Source organism: Numenius arquata, chromosome 4, assembly GCF_964106895.1.
Source record: "Numenius arquata chromosome 4, bNumArq3.hap1.1, whole genome shotgun sequence".
Classification (NCBI taxonomy): domain Eukaryota; kingdom Metazoa; phylum Chordata; class Aves; order Charadriiformes; family Scolopacidae; genus Numenius; species Numenius arquata.
The window spans coordinates 7,478,698-7,495,642 of NC_133579.1; the positions used below are offsets into that span (position 1 = coordinate 7,478,698).

General features: G+C 41.6%; 1 protein-coding gene across 1 annotated transcript; it reads left to right on the forward strand.

The window, feature by feature from the left end:
• Window positions 1–505: 505 nt before the first annotated feature.
• Window positions 506–16,101, forward strand: TTPA (alpha tocopherol transfer protein). Its single transcript, XM_074146709.1, has 5 exons — window positions 506–700; window positions 9,414–9,567; window positions 10,807–11,000; window positions 13,855–13,965; window positions 15,922–16,101. The coding sequence occupies exons 1-5, from the start codon at window positions 506–508 to the stop codon at window positions 16,099–16,101; spliced, it is 834 nt and encodes a 277-aa protein (XP_074002810.1).
• Window positions 16,102–16,945: the final 844 nt, after the last annotated feature.

A 16,945-nucleotide genomic window follows, 5' to 3' on the forward strand; every position in this document is an offset into this window, starting at 1 on the left:
ACCGACCTCCTCCTTTGCACAGCAGTTCCCCGCTGCAACGACCTCGCAGCTTTTTGCCATTTAATCTCTGAGAATGGATTATTTTTGCCCAAAAAGGCGGGTTTTGGAGCCTCCGGGTCTCCCTGCTCCGGGGGAGGGGAGCAGCCCCAGCTCCTTTTTGGATCTGCAAGCGAAAAAGAAACAACCCAAGAGATGGGCTTAAAGTGTAAAATTGTAAAAACTGGTGAAACCCATAAAAGTGGAAAAACCACCCCAAAAAGACTTCCCGCCGGCTGGGCACTCAGCACACCTGCCTCCTCCCCTTCTCCCGCCGGGCCGGGAGGGTGCTGAGGGGTTAAGCCCGGGCGGGGGCGGAGGCAGCCCGGCGGGGCTCGGCCGCGGCTGGGTTTCCAATGGGACCGGCGAGGTGGCGGCGGGGCTGAAGGGTGGCCGTCGCCTGAGGAGCCGGTGGGTGGCGGCGGGGCTGAGGGCGGTCGTCGCTTGAGGAGCCGGCGGCGGCGGGGGGATGTCGCAGGGGCCGGCGGGCGCGGGGCGCCTCAACGACCTGCCCGACCACTCGCCGCGGGTGCGCAGCGCCGTGGCCGAGCTGCGGCGGCGGGCGGAGGCAGAGCCCGGCCAGCGCTGGCCCCAGCCCCTCACCGACTCCTTCCTGGTGAGGTTCCTGCGAGCCCGGGACTTCAACCTGGACCTGGCATGGAGGGTAAGGAGGGGGGCGGGGGGCGGCGGGGCTGAGGGGGCTGCCGCCATCGGGTGAGGGCGAGGAGAGGACGGAGGACTTCACGCAGAGGAGAGGACTCTGTGTGACGAGCCCCCGCGGCGGCGGATACCAGCCGGGCACGGCCTGGGGTCCCGCGGGCCCACCGGGTCTCGAACCCCGCCGACCCCGGGAGGCCTCGCCTCAGGCCCGGGGGTCCCGCGGGCCCACCGGGTCTCGAACCCCGCCGACCCCGGGGGGCCTCGCCTCAGGCCCGGGGGGTCCCGCGGGCCCACCGGGTCTCGAACCCCGCCGACCCCGGGGGGCCTCGCCTCAGGCCCGGGGGGTCCCGCGGGCCCACCGGGTCTCGAACCCCGCCGACCCCGGGGAGCCTCGCCTCAGGCTCGGGGGGTCCCGCGGGCCCACCGGGTCTCGAACCCCGCCGACCCCGGGGGGCCTCGCCTCAGGCCCGGGGGGATGTGGAGTCGCAGGGGCCGGTTGGGGAATCGAGGAGCAGGTGGGGTGTTGTTGATGGTTGGGTCGGCTGAGGCCAAGCGGGGAGTTTCAGGGTGTAACTAATTGCTTGTCACGCGTGGGGCCCCGCCAAGGCGCGGCGTGTGGCTTTGTGCAGCCCCCGTCAGGTAACGCCAAGGTTATGGTAAGTGTGGTATGGCCGCGTAACGCAGAGGTGACGGTAAGTGTGGTAAGGTCACGACTCCAGTCGGGAAACAATATCCTTTAAAGGATATCCTTATCGCACTTATCAGGCTCAGATTACTAGTTACTAGCAATGTTAACCGGTTTCACTACAGATTTATAGTGACTCTAACGTAAAGCTATGAGTCTATGAGTAAAAACTCCTTTTCTCTTGGAGTTTTGTCATTTACAACACTCCTGTGGGGCTTTGGTTAAGTTTTTGGTACTTTCCTGGCTGTTTGTATGGCTCTTCGCCATGCAGAAAATGGCATGAGTATTTTTAATACCCAAAGGTACAAATTGTTATTAATTGGTGGTTTTTTTTTTTTACAGAAAGGTTGACAACCACTAACCCTTCTGAACAGGAAATATTTCCAAACCTTCCCAGGGCAAAAGCGTGTATTCGCTTCTGCCAACTGGAAGCTGTGTTTTAGTGGAATTTGATGAGGACGCAGCATTGCCCAACAGACCTCACCTTTTAGTTTCTGACTTATCCGCACTGTAGATTTTCCAAGTTGAGTTACCATAAGAGAAGATTGGTTGCATATAGATACACTGCAGGATCAGGGTAGCTAAATGAGAAATTAAATTAAGCCTTTAATCAGAAATAGCTTTAAAAATTGTATTTTGTGTTTTTTTAATTTGGCTCATAAGACTTGCATCATAGCTTTAAACCTTTCCTCCTCAGCAGAACTAGCAAGTCAACTCAGATTCCTTTGAACTTTTATGGATCTTGCTTTTGCTTGAAGTTTGCGAGATTGTTTATATTAGATGTGCACTAACAACTGTAGGACTGTGCCTTTTTTTTTGCTTTTCCAACAAAAGCTATTTTGTTTTCCTATATTCCTTGGTTCCAAAAAGCAGGGCTTAATGAAGACAATACGCGCTCCTAAATATCCACTCCTAATTGCATTGCAATAGGTTGTTACTGATAATCCTGTGGACAGGACAGTGGCACTTCAGAATTTGGCCCATATGTTTCTGCACTTTGTTGTGATTAATTATGAGATGTCTTGTAGGTAAGACTAATCTCCAAGAGTGTAGAATCTAAGCTGGGTTTAGAGATGGAGTCTAAGAAGTAGCAAATTTCCTATATTCTTCTGGAGAATCAGCCCTCTAGGGCTGGGGACCTGTTTTGGAAAAACTGAGTCTTTTTGGAATCTTTTCAGAATTTCTGAGTCTCCACAGGATGCTAAGTTTCTAAATTTCTTGTTTGGACCCTTCTTTGAACTAAGAGATTTTGGTGTTCAAAAATCACCTGTGTTTAATCTTTCCATCTAGAATTTCAGGTCTATAAATGCTGTAGCTACTTGTATTTAATCTTCCACGTACCAGCTGACACTGATTTCTAGGTTACTTCTCTTACAGCATGGGAAGAAGAAAAGAAGCATTTTGGGGGGGGTGGTATTTGTGGATTGTTTGTTTGGGGGTTTTTTGTTGTTTTTTTTGTTTTGTTTTGTTTTGTTTTTTAAAGGAATGTCTGCAATTTTATCTGCAATTGGTATACTAAAGCCCAAGAGAATTATTGTGCAAAAATCTGTGGTGGTCATAAGATGTATATTCATCTAACCCAAGCCTGACCTCATGCAGAGGTTATGTTAGTACATCATCCTAGACAGAGTCCTCCTGCCATCAGTCCTGGCAGTGGCTGCTCCCTCCCATCCTGGTTTGACGTTGCCTGGCAGTTTGGAGTTCAGGCTGATACAGTCCCTTTTTTTTTTTTCCACTGGGATACTGTGTTCTCCTGCATAGTACTTGTACAGCAGCTAAGGGGTAATCAAAATTTGTGACTCTGTCAGGGCTTTTAACCAAAGGTCTTCAACCTCTTGCCATGCATCTTTCTTAGTATGGGCTCATACTTAGGCTTAAATGTGGATCAAGAGTCTGGCACCTGACCAAGCTGTTTGTTTACTGATGCATCCCTGGTTAATATTTGACACAGATTTATCTGATTTCAGTTTATCAACGTTTGGAAATGCTTCAGAAGAGAATGATCAGATAGATTGTGTCAAGAGATTTCATTTCTGAATCTTTTATGATGACTCATTCCAACAGCAATCCTGTACATTTTTCCATTGGCAATTCCAGACTTGCTTTTAAGTGTTGATCTATTGATACAACATCACGCTAGAAGAAAATCTACCCCTGAAACAGGTAGCTGGAAGTGAAGAACTCGGAGAAGAACTAGAACTGTTTGTATTTTTTAAAGCCAGTCATTATTCAATTAAGCTCAGTAACAGACTGTTCTCAAGATAAAATAGAATTCTTTTTCTGTATTTCGAATCACGGGAAGGATTAAACTTGGCCCAATGCCTTGTCTTAGAAAGCAGCTGGAGATGTAGCCGCAAACCCGAATGACTTGAGTACAGGTGAAGTGAGGTAAAAGCGAAGAAGAGGTGAAGTTAAGCAGATAGCTTTGATGAAAGGATTTCAAATGTGTGAATGTTATTGGCAAGAAAGTGTTAAGTCAGTCTACATGAAATACTGGCAGGTATTTGTCTCTAGGAATGAGTAGAGAGTCCTTTGACACAGACTAACAGTAACTGTCAAACACCACAACAAACCTTCAATAGGTAAATAAGAATTTTTCTTGTCCTGTGAGGCTTCTAGGCAATACTTTTCTTTCTGAGTGTTAATTTTTGGTAAGGTACACTGTTATGTTGTTGCAGCCTATTCTGTGCCTTTGTAATGCCTGTGGGACGTACAGGTGGGGATCAGATGTTAATGCTGCAAAAGATTTTAATCTGGATACGAGTTTGTACCTGAGCTGGGCATGTTGTTTGCTCATTAATTTGTACAGATAGACCTACCTACTATATATGCTGTAAACTGAGAAGCAGGGCCACAGGTCGTCATTAACTTTCTAAAGGGTTTATATATCCCTTTTTAAATGTATCACCTATGTGCATATGTTTGACTTCGTTGTTGTGATCCAAAACACTGTCACTCGGATTCAGTAGTGACATGTGAAATCTGGAGAAGTAGCACCTCCCGTCCTCCATAAATCCTTCCTCCTAGTGCATTTTCTTATGTCCTTGCATTACATGCACAAACTCTTGTGTAAGGCTGGTTCTCAGTGACTTGGGGATGCTGTCTGTTTGTACTTGAAATAGATCATACTCTGGGGAAAAGAATGAAAATCTTTAAATTCAGTAAAAACGCAACATTGAAATCCTATACAAAGGGATGTCTTCCTAACATAACACTTAGACTTTTGTAAGGATACTTTTTATGGCGCTCAAAACTGTCTAAATACCTAGGACCCTTTTAGGAGCTCTGGTTGATACGAAGGTGTGCAGCCAGATTTTGTCTTTGCCCTGCATTTGACTTATGGAGGAATCAAGACTTCCTGTTGTGTTGTACTGCAAATAAGTTGCTTGGAATCATGGAATTGTCAGAGTTGGAAGGGACTTCTAGAGATCATCTAGTCCAACTCCCCTGCCAAAGCAGGATTGCCCAGAGCACATTGCTCAGGACTGCATCCAGGCGGGTCTTGAAAATCTCCAGAGAAGGGGACTCCACGACCTCCCTGGGCAGCCTGTCCCAGGGCTCTGTCACCCTCACCGTAAAGAAGTTTTTTCTCATATTTGAATGGAACTTCCTGTGTTCCAGCTTGTGCCCATTGCCCCTCGTCCTATCACTGGAAACCACTGAAAAGAGTCTGGCTCCATATTCCTTCAACCCACCCTTTAGATACTTAAAAGCATTGATAAGGTCTCCCCTCAGCCTTCTCTCCTCCAGGCTAAAGAGTCCCAGCTCTCTCAGCCTTTCCTCATAAGGGAGATGCTCCAATCCCTCAATCGTCTTAGTTGCCCTACGCTGGACTCTCTCCAGTAGTTCCCTGTCTCTCCTGAACTGGGGAGCCCAGAACTGGATGCAGTATTCCAGTTGTGGCCTCACCAGTGCAGAGTAGAGGAGGAGAATGACCTCCCTCGACCTACTGGCCACACTCTTAATAATTATGATGCACAAGAAAGATTGTTTTCCGCAGTGTCAAACATACTTCTGAGTCTCAGGCATTATCTCTGAGGATCTTCACATCATTCAAATATAAATACCAAGTTTAAATTGGTTACTTGGCTGCTTTTCTTCCATCAGTACAGAGGGATTCCTCGAAAAGGATGGAAGAGCCCCTCTTACACTCTCTGGCCTGCTGAGGAGGCACAAGTCAGTCAGACAGTCCTCCCTTTGTGCTAAACCAAATGTCCCAACTTGCCCACGTGCCAGTCTGCTCCCAACTGGCAAAGAGGTAACGCATGTGGAATTGGAAATGTTCTGTGTCTGTATAAAAATACTTTAGATTCTTTTGTCTGTGTACGCCATATGTTTAAATTCTGTGTGTAGCTATATGCACACATATTTAAAAAAATACAGAAAATATATATGCACAAAGGTGTATGTTTATGTGTGTATATATAAATGTTTATATTCTAAAGTTTGAGCTGTTGGTTTCTCCTCCAAAGATTGCCAACAGAAAACACTTTTTTTTCCCTAAATACTGTGTGCATCTGCTGACACAGTAGAGGCCTAATTCTGTCTAGCCTCCTTGTTAATAGGAATAAATACTTCTTCATCAAGAAAAAATCTACATATACAGATACATTGGTTTCTGTAGCAAGTGCATTGTTTTCTAGTTCTTTTAATTCTAAGTAAGTACTAAGTTCACATTTCTTTGGTTTGTAGCACATGAATCTTGGATTAATCAGTAACTTTATCATCTCTGATGTTCAGAAATCTGGAACTATCCCCAAGAGACCTCAGGACAAAACCTTTTGATTAATGCCTAACTCCAGACACTGGAGTTTTTCATCCAGCTTTCCTCATTTATCAAGTTTTCTTGCATCTATTTTCAGATGCTGAGCGGATGATAAGTAGGTTATTCAGTTTGTAAACACAGATAATTATACATTGAGATGTTTTCCTTGTGTTATAAGTACACGAGCCATTTTTATACTAACGAATGCTCCTGTTTTTCCTGATATTAGGTTGCTTCATCTTCTAGATCCAGCCTGTTATATATATAATGTTTATGGTTTTCCTTGCTGCCTTTACTAAAAAGAATAAGTAAATCACATTTCAAAAATTGCATGTGAACTTCTGTGCTTAAATAATGTTAAACTAGATATTTTCAAAATGAAGTAAACCTGTAAGTATTCACTGCTAGTTTTTGAATTCTGTTATATGTTTAAGGATTACAGAATATGTCCCCAAACTAGCTGTAGATGCTGTGGAAGATCACCTAATGCTAACCTTTACTTCAGCTGTAAAACATTTCAGGTAATTAATTAGGTTTTCAAAATCGGAACACTTCATGGTTTTCTGACCAAGGGAAGTATGTTTGGAGCTTAGCCACGTTATGTGTCTAAAAGATGTACCACTTGGGAAAATATTTGGGAAAATGAGAAAATAACTGTTCTGTCAAGATGGGATTATTTAGGATATTGAATGAATATATCTTTTTTTTTTCTCATCTTGGTTTTGGCACGTAGCTCTTCAAAGAGATGTTTAAAATATTTATGTAATTGTTGATTAGGTTCATTAAGTTGTGGTACAACAGATTTTAGAAGAAAAGGGAGAAATGACAAAGCTACAGATGTTTGCATAGTTGTTTTGAGGGTGTTTCTGTATTTAGCTGCTGTTTAAGTGTTTGTATTGGAAAGACCAAGGAAAAGAACGTAGTATGTTGACAGTGGTGTCTGGTTGGCACAAAGCAGCTGGTATTGCTCAAACAGTGCCCTTTGTAGAGAGTCAAGCGCTAACAGAGTGAGATAATCAGAGTACCTCATCTTTGCAATTATAGTGAATTACTGTTCCATAGATTAATTTACTTTCCCTACTCGCTCCCCCCCAACCTTGTTTGTTTGTTTGTTTGCTTTTAAGTTAGCCTAGACTAAAACTGATTTAATGCAGTCAAAAAGCTTTGAGTAAAATTCTCCTAATGTTTCAATGTTTCTTTCTATGGTGTATGATTTAGAATGAAGCTTTTATCAACTTTCTCATTGCCAAATCAAATAGGATTCTAGTGTGGCAGATGAGCTTTTTCATTTTTGTACCTATAAATACATATTTATAGATGCTATTTCCATGAAGGATATAGATAATTTCTGATCGGTATGCCATCTACTTGTAAATAAATTCTTCTGACAAACAGTAATGCCTTATAAATAGTTTCCTCATGACTATTCTTTTGAGAGACTTTCAAAATAATTCAAGACCTTCATCTGAGCAGAAAAGCCTTAAGCTGAAGCAAAAGTATATGTAAAACAATACAAGAAACTTCAAAGTAGAGGGAAGGAAAAAAGACTAATTATCTAACATAAGCATGCTATGAGGTAAAGGATGGTGAGTCTTAGGTCTCCCTCTATGAGTCTGTGATGTTCTAAGGGATGAATTCAGTGTCCACTGAGGTTCCTTCTGACAATCCTTTCTGTGAAAATGGTGAAGAAAAGTATACTTGCATAGATACCAGAAATTTGTAACTTATTTACGGTTATGTTTTATTAGTTGGAGCTGACAATTCTTTTAACTCCGTTCCTGCTGTGAAACATGGAATAATTGAGAAATGAATAAAAATAAATTTCTGTTAATACAAATTAACAGAGATAAAAGACTGTTGTTTGATGCTTTCATTGTGGCGAACACACCTAATTTGTGAAACTGTGCTGAGGATCAGATTGGGTTTTGCTGTTTGATGAAATACGGTAATGATTTGAAAGGCTAGCCTGGGCATGCTGCTTTTAAGATTTAAACCTACATTTCAGTTTCTGAAATGAGGTACTGACAAATTCTGATTCTCTTAGCTCTTTTGAAGGTCTCGGGTTAGAAGTCTAAACTGTAGCTATTTAGGAAATTTAGACACACAATCTAAATTACTTGCCATAGCTATCCCTCTACCCTCCAGACTCAATGCTAGAGGACTTGGCATGGGTGGGTGATAAAGCAGAGGCAGGATTTAGTTGGTGAATTGTTGGTGAATTTAGTTGGTGAGAGGAAGCTTTTTAGAAGATGGTTGTGCATAGCTTCCCACTTACCTATGCAAAATGGCTTAAAGAAATTTTAGTTGCAGGGCGTAGCAGTTCATTTTCTCCACCACCTCTTAATTAATATTAAAGGAGAAACAGTAATTAGATTTGGAAATTAGAACTGCTGCATCACCAACTTAATTTCTCGTGATTCATCTCTAAGATGACCTTTCACAGTATTCCCTGTAATTCCTCTATGTAGATGTTAGCTCAGAAAGGAACGCCTTTAACTGATCCTTCCTTAGAGTTAGGCCCTCGCCCTTGAACACACAGCCCTTCCTGTGCCTCAGATGCACTTGGTGATGGTGCTGCCTTCCAGCCTTAGGGACCAGGGTGGTCGTGTCCCCGATAATAGACAGGGTCTCATCGTTTCCACTTTGGGGGAAGGGAAATTGTCTCATGGGTAATGGACCCACTACGTTGTTTTATTCTGCCATTTCAGAGGGGTAGGAGACACTTTGAAAACGTGCTTTAGATACTTTATGATATGCTGATCATCAGACCTGTTTCAAATACTAAACTGAAGTTATTGATGACTGTTTATATAAAATGGGCTCGTACTTTGCAGGGGCGGGGCGTGCGGTGGGATGGTGAAGGGGGAATAGTCCTCTTAAGATTTTGCACATCTAAGTTCAACAAACCCTGAATGAATCTGATGCAGTATCAAACAAAATCTGAGTAAGAAAAATGGCTTTCAGATGTATTTTACGTAGGACCTACTGGCTTTTTCTCCATATTCCAATTTTCTTTTCTGACACAAAATGATAATTGCGGTCCATTAGCAAGTTGACAAGATTCTAAATTCATCATAACTCACTTATTTGATCCAGTATAGGAACCTTCTACTACTAGGAGGGATTTGATTAAAATACACAATGAACTGATAGCTAATTTAGTGACTTAAACCTCTGACTGTGACCACATACTGAAAACACATTTTTAACTGTGCTCTTCATGTAATACCTGATACCTATCTGTCATCCACATTTATTTTTTTCCAGTTATTGAAGAATTACCAGAAGTGGAGAGTTGAATGCCCAGAAATAAGTGCAGATTTACAGCCATCTTCCATTCTTGGTCTTTTGCATGCTGGCTATCATGGAGTCCTGAGATCAAGGGACCCACATGGAAGCAAAGTTCTAATATACAGAATTGGTGAGTGACAAAATTGCTTGGACCTGATTAACACCTGGCTCTGGCATTGACGGTTTGGTTGTGTTTTGGTGGTTGTTTTGTTGTTTTTGGTTTCTTTTCATTATCACAATTTGAGCAGCAAAATAAAAGTATTTTATGGGTGCAACACCAGGAATTGATAAAATTAGATCATATCAGAATGTCTTAAGTAGAAACGTTGCATATTTATGTTCCCTGTTACAAATACCTATACATTAATATAAAGCTTATTGACCTGTAACTGTTACATATAATTTGACTTACATACTGATATGGCTGAAATCGTACAATCTTTTTTTTTTTTTATAGTGGAATTCCTGTCTGCATCACAAAAAGTCTGAAGGTTAAAACCCTGAAACCTGCAAGAATTTGTGGTTATTTGGGTGGCAACAATTACTTGTTTCCATGCAAATTTTCAAAGCCATATTCTAAGACTGTGGTACTGGTGCACATGCAGCACAAAGGGGAGAGAGATAACAAAAAAAAAAAGGTGCACACCTAGTCGTGTACCAATGTTCAGATTAGATGAGGATGAGAAGTTCACTAGGTTTTCACTGTTTAGATGTAGGAAAAAAGCCCTATCTAACAACATCCTCAACACCCTTGGTTTGCTTCTGCACTCCCAAAAGCCTTTTTAAAAGGTATAGCTAAAAGATCATGTGTTAACATATTTCTTTGACAGAGAAATTATTTTTGACAGTTCTAAAGAATTGTTTTCATATCAGCTGGTCTAGTAGAAAATAATGTGTCTCTGAAAAGTTGTGTTCTTTGAAGCTTTCATTCAGGGTTAAGGCTCATCCCGTGTCATTCTTTGCTCAGGCCAGAAAAACAAGTGAGATTCACTGAATGTCAGAATTACTGCACTGAAGAAAAATTATATTAATTGATTGGACTGCTGATCTTCAGTTTCTACTAACATGACCATTACTGAATTAAGCTGTTCTTGTCAAAACCTGAAGGCTGCGGCCATCGGTGTAACATTAGGTGGCATCAGCAACCGTCTACCATTAGGTGGTACCATCCACAAAAAGAGTTCAAAAGATGAGTGACAGAGCAGGCGCACAAAATAAATTATTTACTGGCAAATCTGTTTATTTTGGGATGTTTGATATTGCTGGTTACTTCTTGTTCATGAGAAGCAGGTTAGAAGCAGTAACAAGCAAAATTACAGGTATATGTGGTGTTCTCGTAGTAATGCAGTGCAATCTATTTACTCTTCAGGACAATGGGATCCCAAGTTATTTACTGCATATGATGTGTTCCGTGTAAGTCTTATCACATCTGAACTCATTGTAAAGGAGATTGAGACTCAGCAGAATGGAGTCAAGGCTATCTTTGATCTTCAAGGGTGGCGATTTGCTCATGCATTTCAAATCAGTCCAGCAGTGGCCAAGAAAATTGCTGCGGTGCTCACAGTAAGTATAACATTCTGTTTTATGCTTTTTCATTGCTGGAACTCCCTATTTTTCATCTGTTCTAAGCTACAGTAAATTCCTTCCTTAGTCCTTTTTAGAGTCTATGTGGCTTGAAAAAAAATCTTAAATCCATTAAAAGTCAGATAGTTCAGGCATAGGTTGTGCTTGATTCGACTTAAAGTATGTTCTTGTGGAGCAGTAAATGTCCCCACAGACCTATTAAAACACAAGAATTTCATGAGTGTAAGAGCAGATGAAGCCCAGTTTTGTAAGGTTTTCTGTGTTCATTATCCCATTTCATAGAATCATGGAATGGTTAGAGCTGGAAGGGACCTTAAAGATCATCAAGTTCCAACCCCCCTGCCATGGGCAGGGACACCTCCCACTAGAGCAGGTTGCTCGAAGCCCCATCCAGCCTGGCCTTGAACACCTCCAGGGATGGGGCATCCACAGCTTCTCTGGGCAACCTGTTCCAGCGTCTCACCACCCTCACAGGAAAGAATTTCTTCCTGAGATCTCATCTAAATCTACCTTCTTGCAGTTTTATCTCTTCTCTTCTGATTTTTTTTGTGTTAACTCAACATTCAAAGCTTTTTTTCCCTGAGACTCAGAGAAGATGAGGAATAGCATGTGTTAAGAGTAGTTAAGAGCAAGACAGTACTAACTTGTTACCAGTAATGGATGATGCTACGTAACCATCCAGCTGCTACCCACAGAATGTGTAATGTTTGTGTTTTGCTTGCTTTTTGTCCTCCAACATGAGCATTATTTTGTGCCGCTCACTGCTACCTCACCTCCTATTTTTCACAAAACTTCTAGGGACTTTACCGTCTTTAGGACTTGTTCCTTTCTGTCAAATTCAGTTGAACTTTGCCAATGGATTTGGGGGGGGGGGGGGCGGGTAGGGAACAAAAGAAAAAAAGAACAGGACAGAATTGACATGCAAGCTACAGTGTGTCCTATAATCACATTTTCCTTCAGAAGTTACGTTGAAAATCAGTAATGATAAAACTGTTCTGATGTGGAAATGAGCCAGGGAGATAATCTCTTGCTCTGATTTGCTAAGGTTCCTATCTGACGTTCAGTCAAAGCTTAGTCATTGAACTAATATCACCAGAACTTCAGCTGTTCTTCCTTTTTGTAAAGTTGTAAAACTTCAGTGAAGTCACCAGCCATTCCCAACTTCTCACATCTAGAGTAAGAACTATTGATGTTTGTATGATCCTGGGCCAGATCTCATAAGAACAGGACATGTGAGAGTGTTTCAGTTGATTTCTGAGGTAGTAAATGGGTTGCTAGTAATTTTTTTTAACCTTGAAATAGAACAGAAAGAGAGAGAATAGGATTTACAATTACATCTAAAGGCTTCAGTCCATTATCTCGAACCAGGAAATTATTTCAATGTGATGTTTCCATCTTGTCCTGTTTCAGCTTTGTTGCATGTTTTTCAAGCTTCTAAATGCTTATTATAGCTATTGAAAAAAGGCAGAAAAGAATTGTATGTTGCCAGTGTTGGTTTTTTTTCTGAGAAGTAAGTTTTGCTCTTTTTTATTTTTCAGATTCCTTTCATCACTTTAATTGAGTTCATATATTTCACCCAGAGATTGTCTTAGTGTTCAGTATGCTTATAAGTAAAAATTAAGGAAACCTTAGTTTCAACCCTATGTTTTTCTTAAGAAATGTGTCTTGCAAAGTACTATCCTCTGTGAAGAAACAGAAGTTAATAGAAAGGAAATACGTACTAAGAAATGGAAGGCAGAGTAACGTTAGTAAGTGACATCATCCTGAAAAATCTGTTACCCCAGGCGAAACTAAGTTGTTCTGTGAAAAATATGATAGTAGCCTTTAAGTATATGATAACACGTAATAACATTCAATAAACCTATAATCAAATAGTTTTAAGGTCTTTATCATTAAAATCTAAAGCAAGTTGCACTTCAGAAATGTGTGGTGTTTGGGTGGTTGTTTTTTTTAATCCACGGAAGAGTGCATGAAATAATGTGAGAAGAGCTGCTGTATAGTGGGGAGAGCTGTGAGAAGTGCCACTTTCATAAGCAGAAAACCTCTGGCTGCAGAGTTGCATCAGTTGGGATCAGTGTACACTAGTATCAGTTGGGATGTGAATGGAAGCTCTACTTTTCCCATTGCATAATGCTGTCTTTGAGCACTGCCATATTTTCTTTGAACTTGCAAAGGTCTGGGACTTCTAAATGAATCTTGAATGCAAATAGACATATTTCATATAAAAAAGGCTGTATAGCAGGTACAATTTTTAATTTTCGTTACAACAGTAATCTTGTAAAGCTGAATTTATGGCTTGGGCAAATTCCCAGTAATTTCAAGGCTCTAAATTATATTTATAAGGTCTCTAAATTATATTTATAATTTATTTAACTTAAAGTTAGTAGCTTCAATGATTTATATATGTATATATTTACATATAATCCTCAGGCTGTGAATTGCCAATGAAAGCACATGGCTAGAGAGCTTTCTGGTAAATTAACAGCAGAATCCCTGCTGTGAAGAATTGTACCTCTGAGGAAAGGCTGAGCACAAGCTTTGTGTACATAATTTACGTGTAATTTGGTGGATTGTTTTTTTTTAATAGCCTATCCTCATACTGTTTTTTGGGGCTCTTAGGGGGGGTTGTTCCTTCTAATAGGAGGAACAAGATGTGATTTTTCTAAGCGTTGTTGGGGCAGTGTAAGCTAAGAACACTCCAAAGTGCAGCTGTTAGCAAGGTCAGGAGGAATACCCTAACCTACGGACTAGATAGTTTTTCACAGATTTGTCCTTAACAATAGAATCTTTTCAGTAATATTTTCTTATGCTGTTTTTCATGTTATGTTCACAGGATTCCTTCCCACTAAAAGTTCGAGGTATCCACTTGATTAATGAGCCTTTATTCTTCCACCCAGTCTTCGCTCTAATTAAGCCTTTTCTCACTGAAAAAATAAAAGAACGGGTGAGTGCACACAAATATTTCTTTCTGCCACAAAATCCCTCCATGACAATCTGCAGCACTTCCCTTAGGATCTGCTACTCCTGAGCACTGAAGAGCATAAATCATTTTTGTGTGTTAGTGCCACACAGGCCTCTGGAATCTAATTGGAGAGCATTTGCAGTTATCGATAACGTGAGAGTTGCAACTGATTACTGTTATTGCCACTCTAAAGATAAAAACCACTGTGACACAGGGAGGTTAAATGATTTGCTTGAGGTCACACAGCAATTCTTCTGCAGGACTAGGAAGAAATAGGTCCAGATTTCCCAACGCTCTGCCTATTAATGACAGTGAGAAATTGTCACTGAACAGCGATGTTACGCTCCAAGTTGTGCAGAATTAATAGAAGACAACTTTTTAGTTCTGAAAGACCTGTAGAGGCATTTACGCATCAAAAATAGGTCAGGCTTAAGTTCAGAATTTCTTTCCAAATAGCTTCTTAGTTGTTTTAAATTGTTTTGCAGTTTTAAATCTGAAAACCCTGCTTGTGTTTCGATGCAAAAGCACGCCAAGAATTCTGGGTTTTGTAGCACAGGATGAATATTGGAGGTTTCAGCTGGCAGAGAAGGAAATACTGTGAAGCGTTAACAGCAGGACTAAGGTACTAAATAAGCAGCTCTGCCTACTGTTATTCCTACTCTGAAGCGTCCGTGTCTCAGCACACGGATCTTGTGCATTTTCGGTAGCTGCTGCACTGCAGGACAGTAGATCCAGATTTTCCTGGTCACTGTTAGCTGTTGTTTGTCAGTCCCCTTTTCCTTGCATGTATGTTTTGATATCGGAGAGAGGCAGGCTTGTTACTGCCAGCCTTGTGCAGTCAGTCCCTCACTCTGAAAAGATGATTAAAAAAGTGTGTTCGGGCAGCCTGATGCTGTGGCCCTTCTTCTCCCACGTTTAATACCTGTGAAACAAGCCCCTGTCACCTGGTCCAGCTCAGAATATCTCAGACTAGAACTCAAAAAGCAGAAAAGAGGGTGGATGGACAGTAAAGGTCTAAAAGGAAACAAACCAGATGTCCCAGTTCGGGGAATGAAACAGAAGCAGATTGGCTTGTCTCCTGACTTAGAGTTTCAGGTATGATCTGAAAAAAAATCCCAAACTCAAAGGGCCAGTTTCCTATACTTTCATAGGAATAATTACTATTCACTCATTATCTTACTTCCTGATGAGGCAGTGTTGGATAAAAGGCAGCCAACTATCTTTTGAGTGCATATACTTGTACTCTTCGTGTAATAATAGTTGCAGAAAATTCCCGTCAAGTGTTAGTAAAAGGCCTAAAGAAGTTTCTGACTGGAAGTGATGAACAAGGCTCCAAAATAGCTACAATAAAGCAAGAAGAGAAGAACTAAAACTGCAGCATTACAAGGGTTAAAGTGGAGGTGTAGTCCAGGATCTAATTTCAGTTGGAACTGAAGCATGAGAACTGAGATGTAGATTCTTCTGAATATCCTCCTTGGCACCTGTCTGAACCTACACACATCTACTACATAATGTTGCTTTTAAAAACATGTGGCAGGACCGGATAGTAATGGCCAGGAGCCAGATGCTGCTCTTTTCTTGGAAATGACTGGAAAGCAAGTACATGGTTATCTGCCACAACAAGACCAAACGCCAGCCTCCGCTACCCTCTAAAGCTCACTTTAGCTGTAGGGATGTGGTATGTACCCTCATCGGTGTCACTAAACCAGTCTGGAACATGCATGGAGTCAGTTTCGGCTCCTGTGCTTGCAGCTGCATGAAACGCAGGTCCCTGGTTGTAGTCCATGGTCATGGTGCTACTTTCTTTGTTTAAGGAGCTCGTTATGAACTTGCTTAGTCAAACCGAGCTGGTGGCTTCCACTCTTGCCCTGAGTTTCTTTGCTGCCCCAGTAGTCTCGCTTTCATACCCAACTAAACGCTTTTCATGTTTTGTTTTAGGTGTATATGCACGGAAATAACTACATGCAGAGTCTGACCGAACACTTCCCGGTCAGCATTCTCCCACAGGAATATGGGGGGGAGGAAGCCTCCATCGAAGAGCTGGCCAAGGAATGGACTGACTTTATAATGGCATCTGCAGATTATCTTCAGAGCATTTCGCTGGTTGCCCAGGAATAATCTCACTGGGGTATTGTATCAATTCCTGAACACTGGAAGTGGAAATAAGTTTAATATGAAATCTTTCATGTAAACTTGAAATGGTTGTAAATGAAACCCGTATGTCTTCCCAGGGCACTGGGTACTATATTGACCGCGCTTTTATACTAACTGGAGTCTATCAGTACTTAACATCTGACGAGATTAATGAATTCTACGTCTTTGCAATACGGTTTGTAATGGATTAACTTCTATGCAAAAAAAAAAGCTGAATAGTGAATTGGGTATCAGAGGTCAATACTGCTCCGCTTAAGCCTTTGGAGACAACTCATCCGTAATAATGCAATCCAGAACCTTATCCTTAGCTCTCGTATCCTGGCTTGTCAGGATGATAGGGTACAAAAACCAACAGGACGTGAATGGGGTAGACTGGTTTGTTGGGGAAGTATGACTACAGGGCTAATCTACAGAGAGTGAAAAGAGGCTGCTTTTTGGATTGATTCTCAAGGAAAAGGGCTGGTTTGTTAGTTTGTGTCAAATGGAAAATTACTCAGCAATGAGGAGACATTTGTGTTAATCTTTGCTGCTTGTGCAGCTTCCCTTTTTGTGCTAATTGGCACAGTAATTGTCCAATTTTATTAGAGGGAGATAGGGAAAACATGTACCTGTTCTTCGAAGGACAGTATGAATCAGGAGGAGGAACTGGTAAAACAGTCAAAACGACCTTGAAAATTCTGATTTTCTTTCTTCAAAGAGATACTGTCTATACACAAGCTGTAGGCAGCTCAGATAATCATCACCTTTAATTCCCACTGTAGAGCACTACAGAGGTCAAGAGCTGTTAGCTGTTTACAGTATCTATATG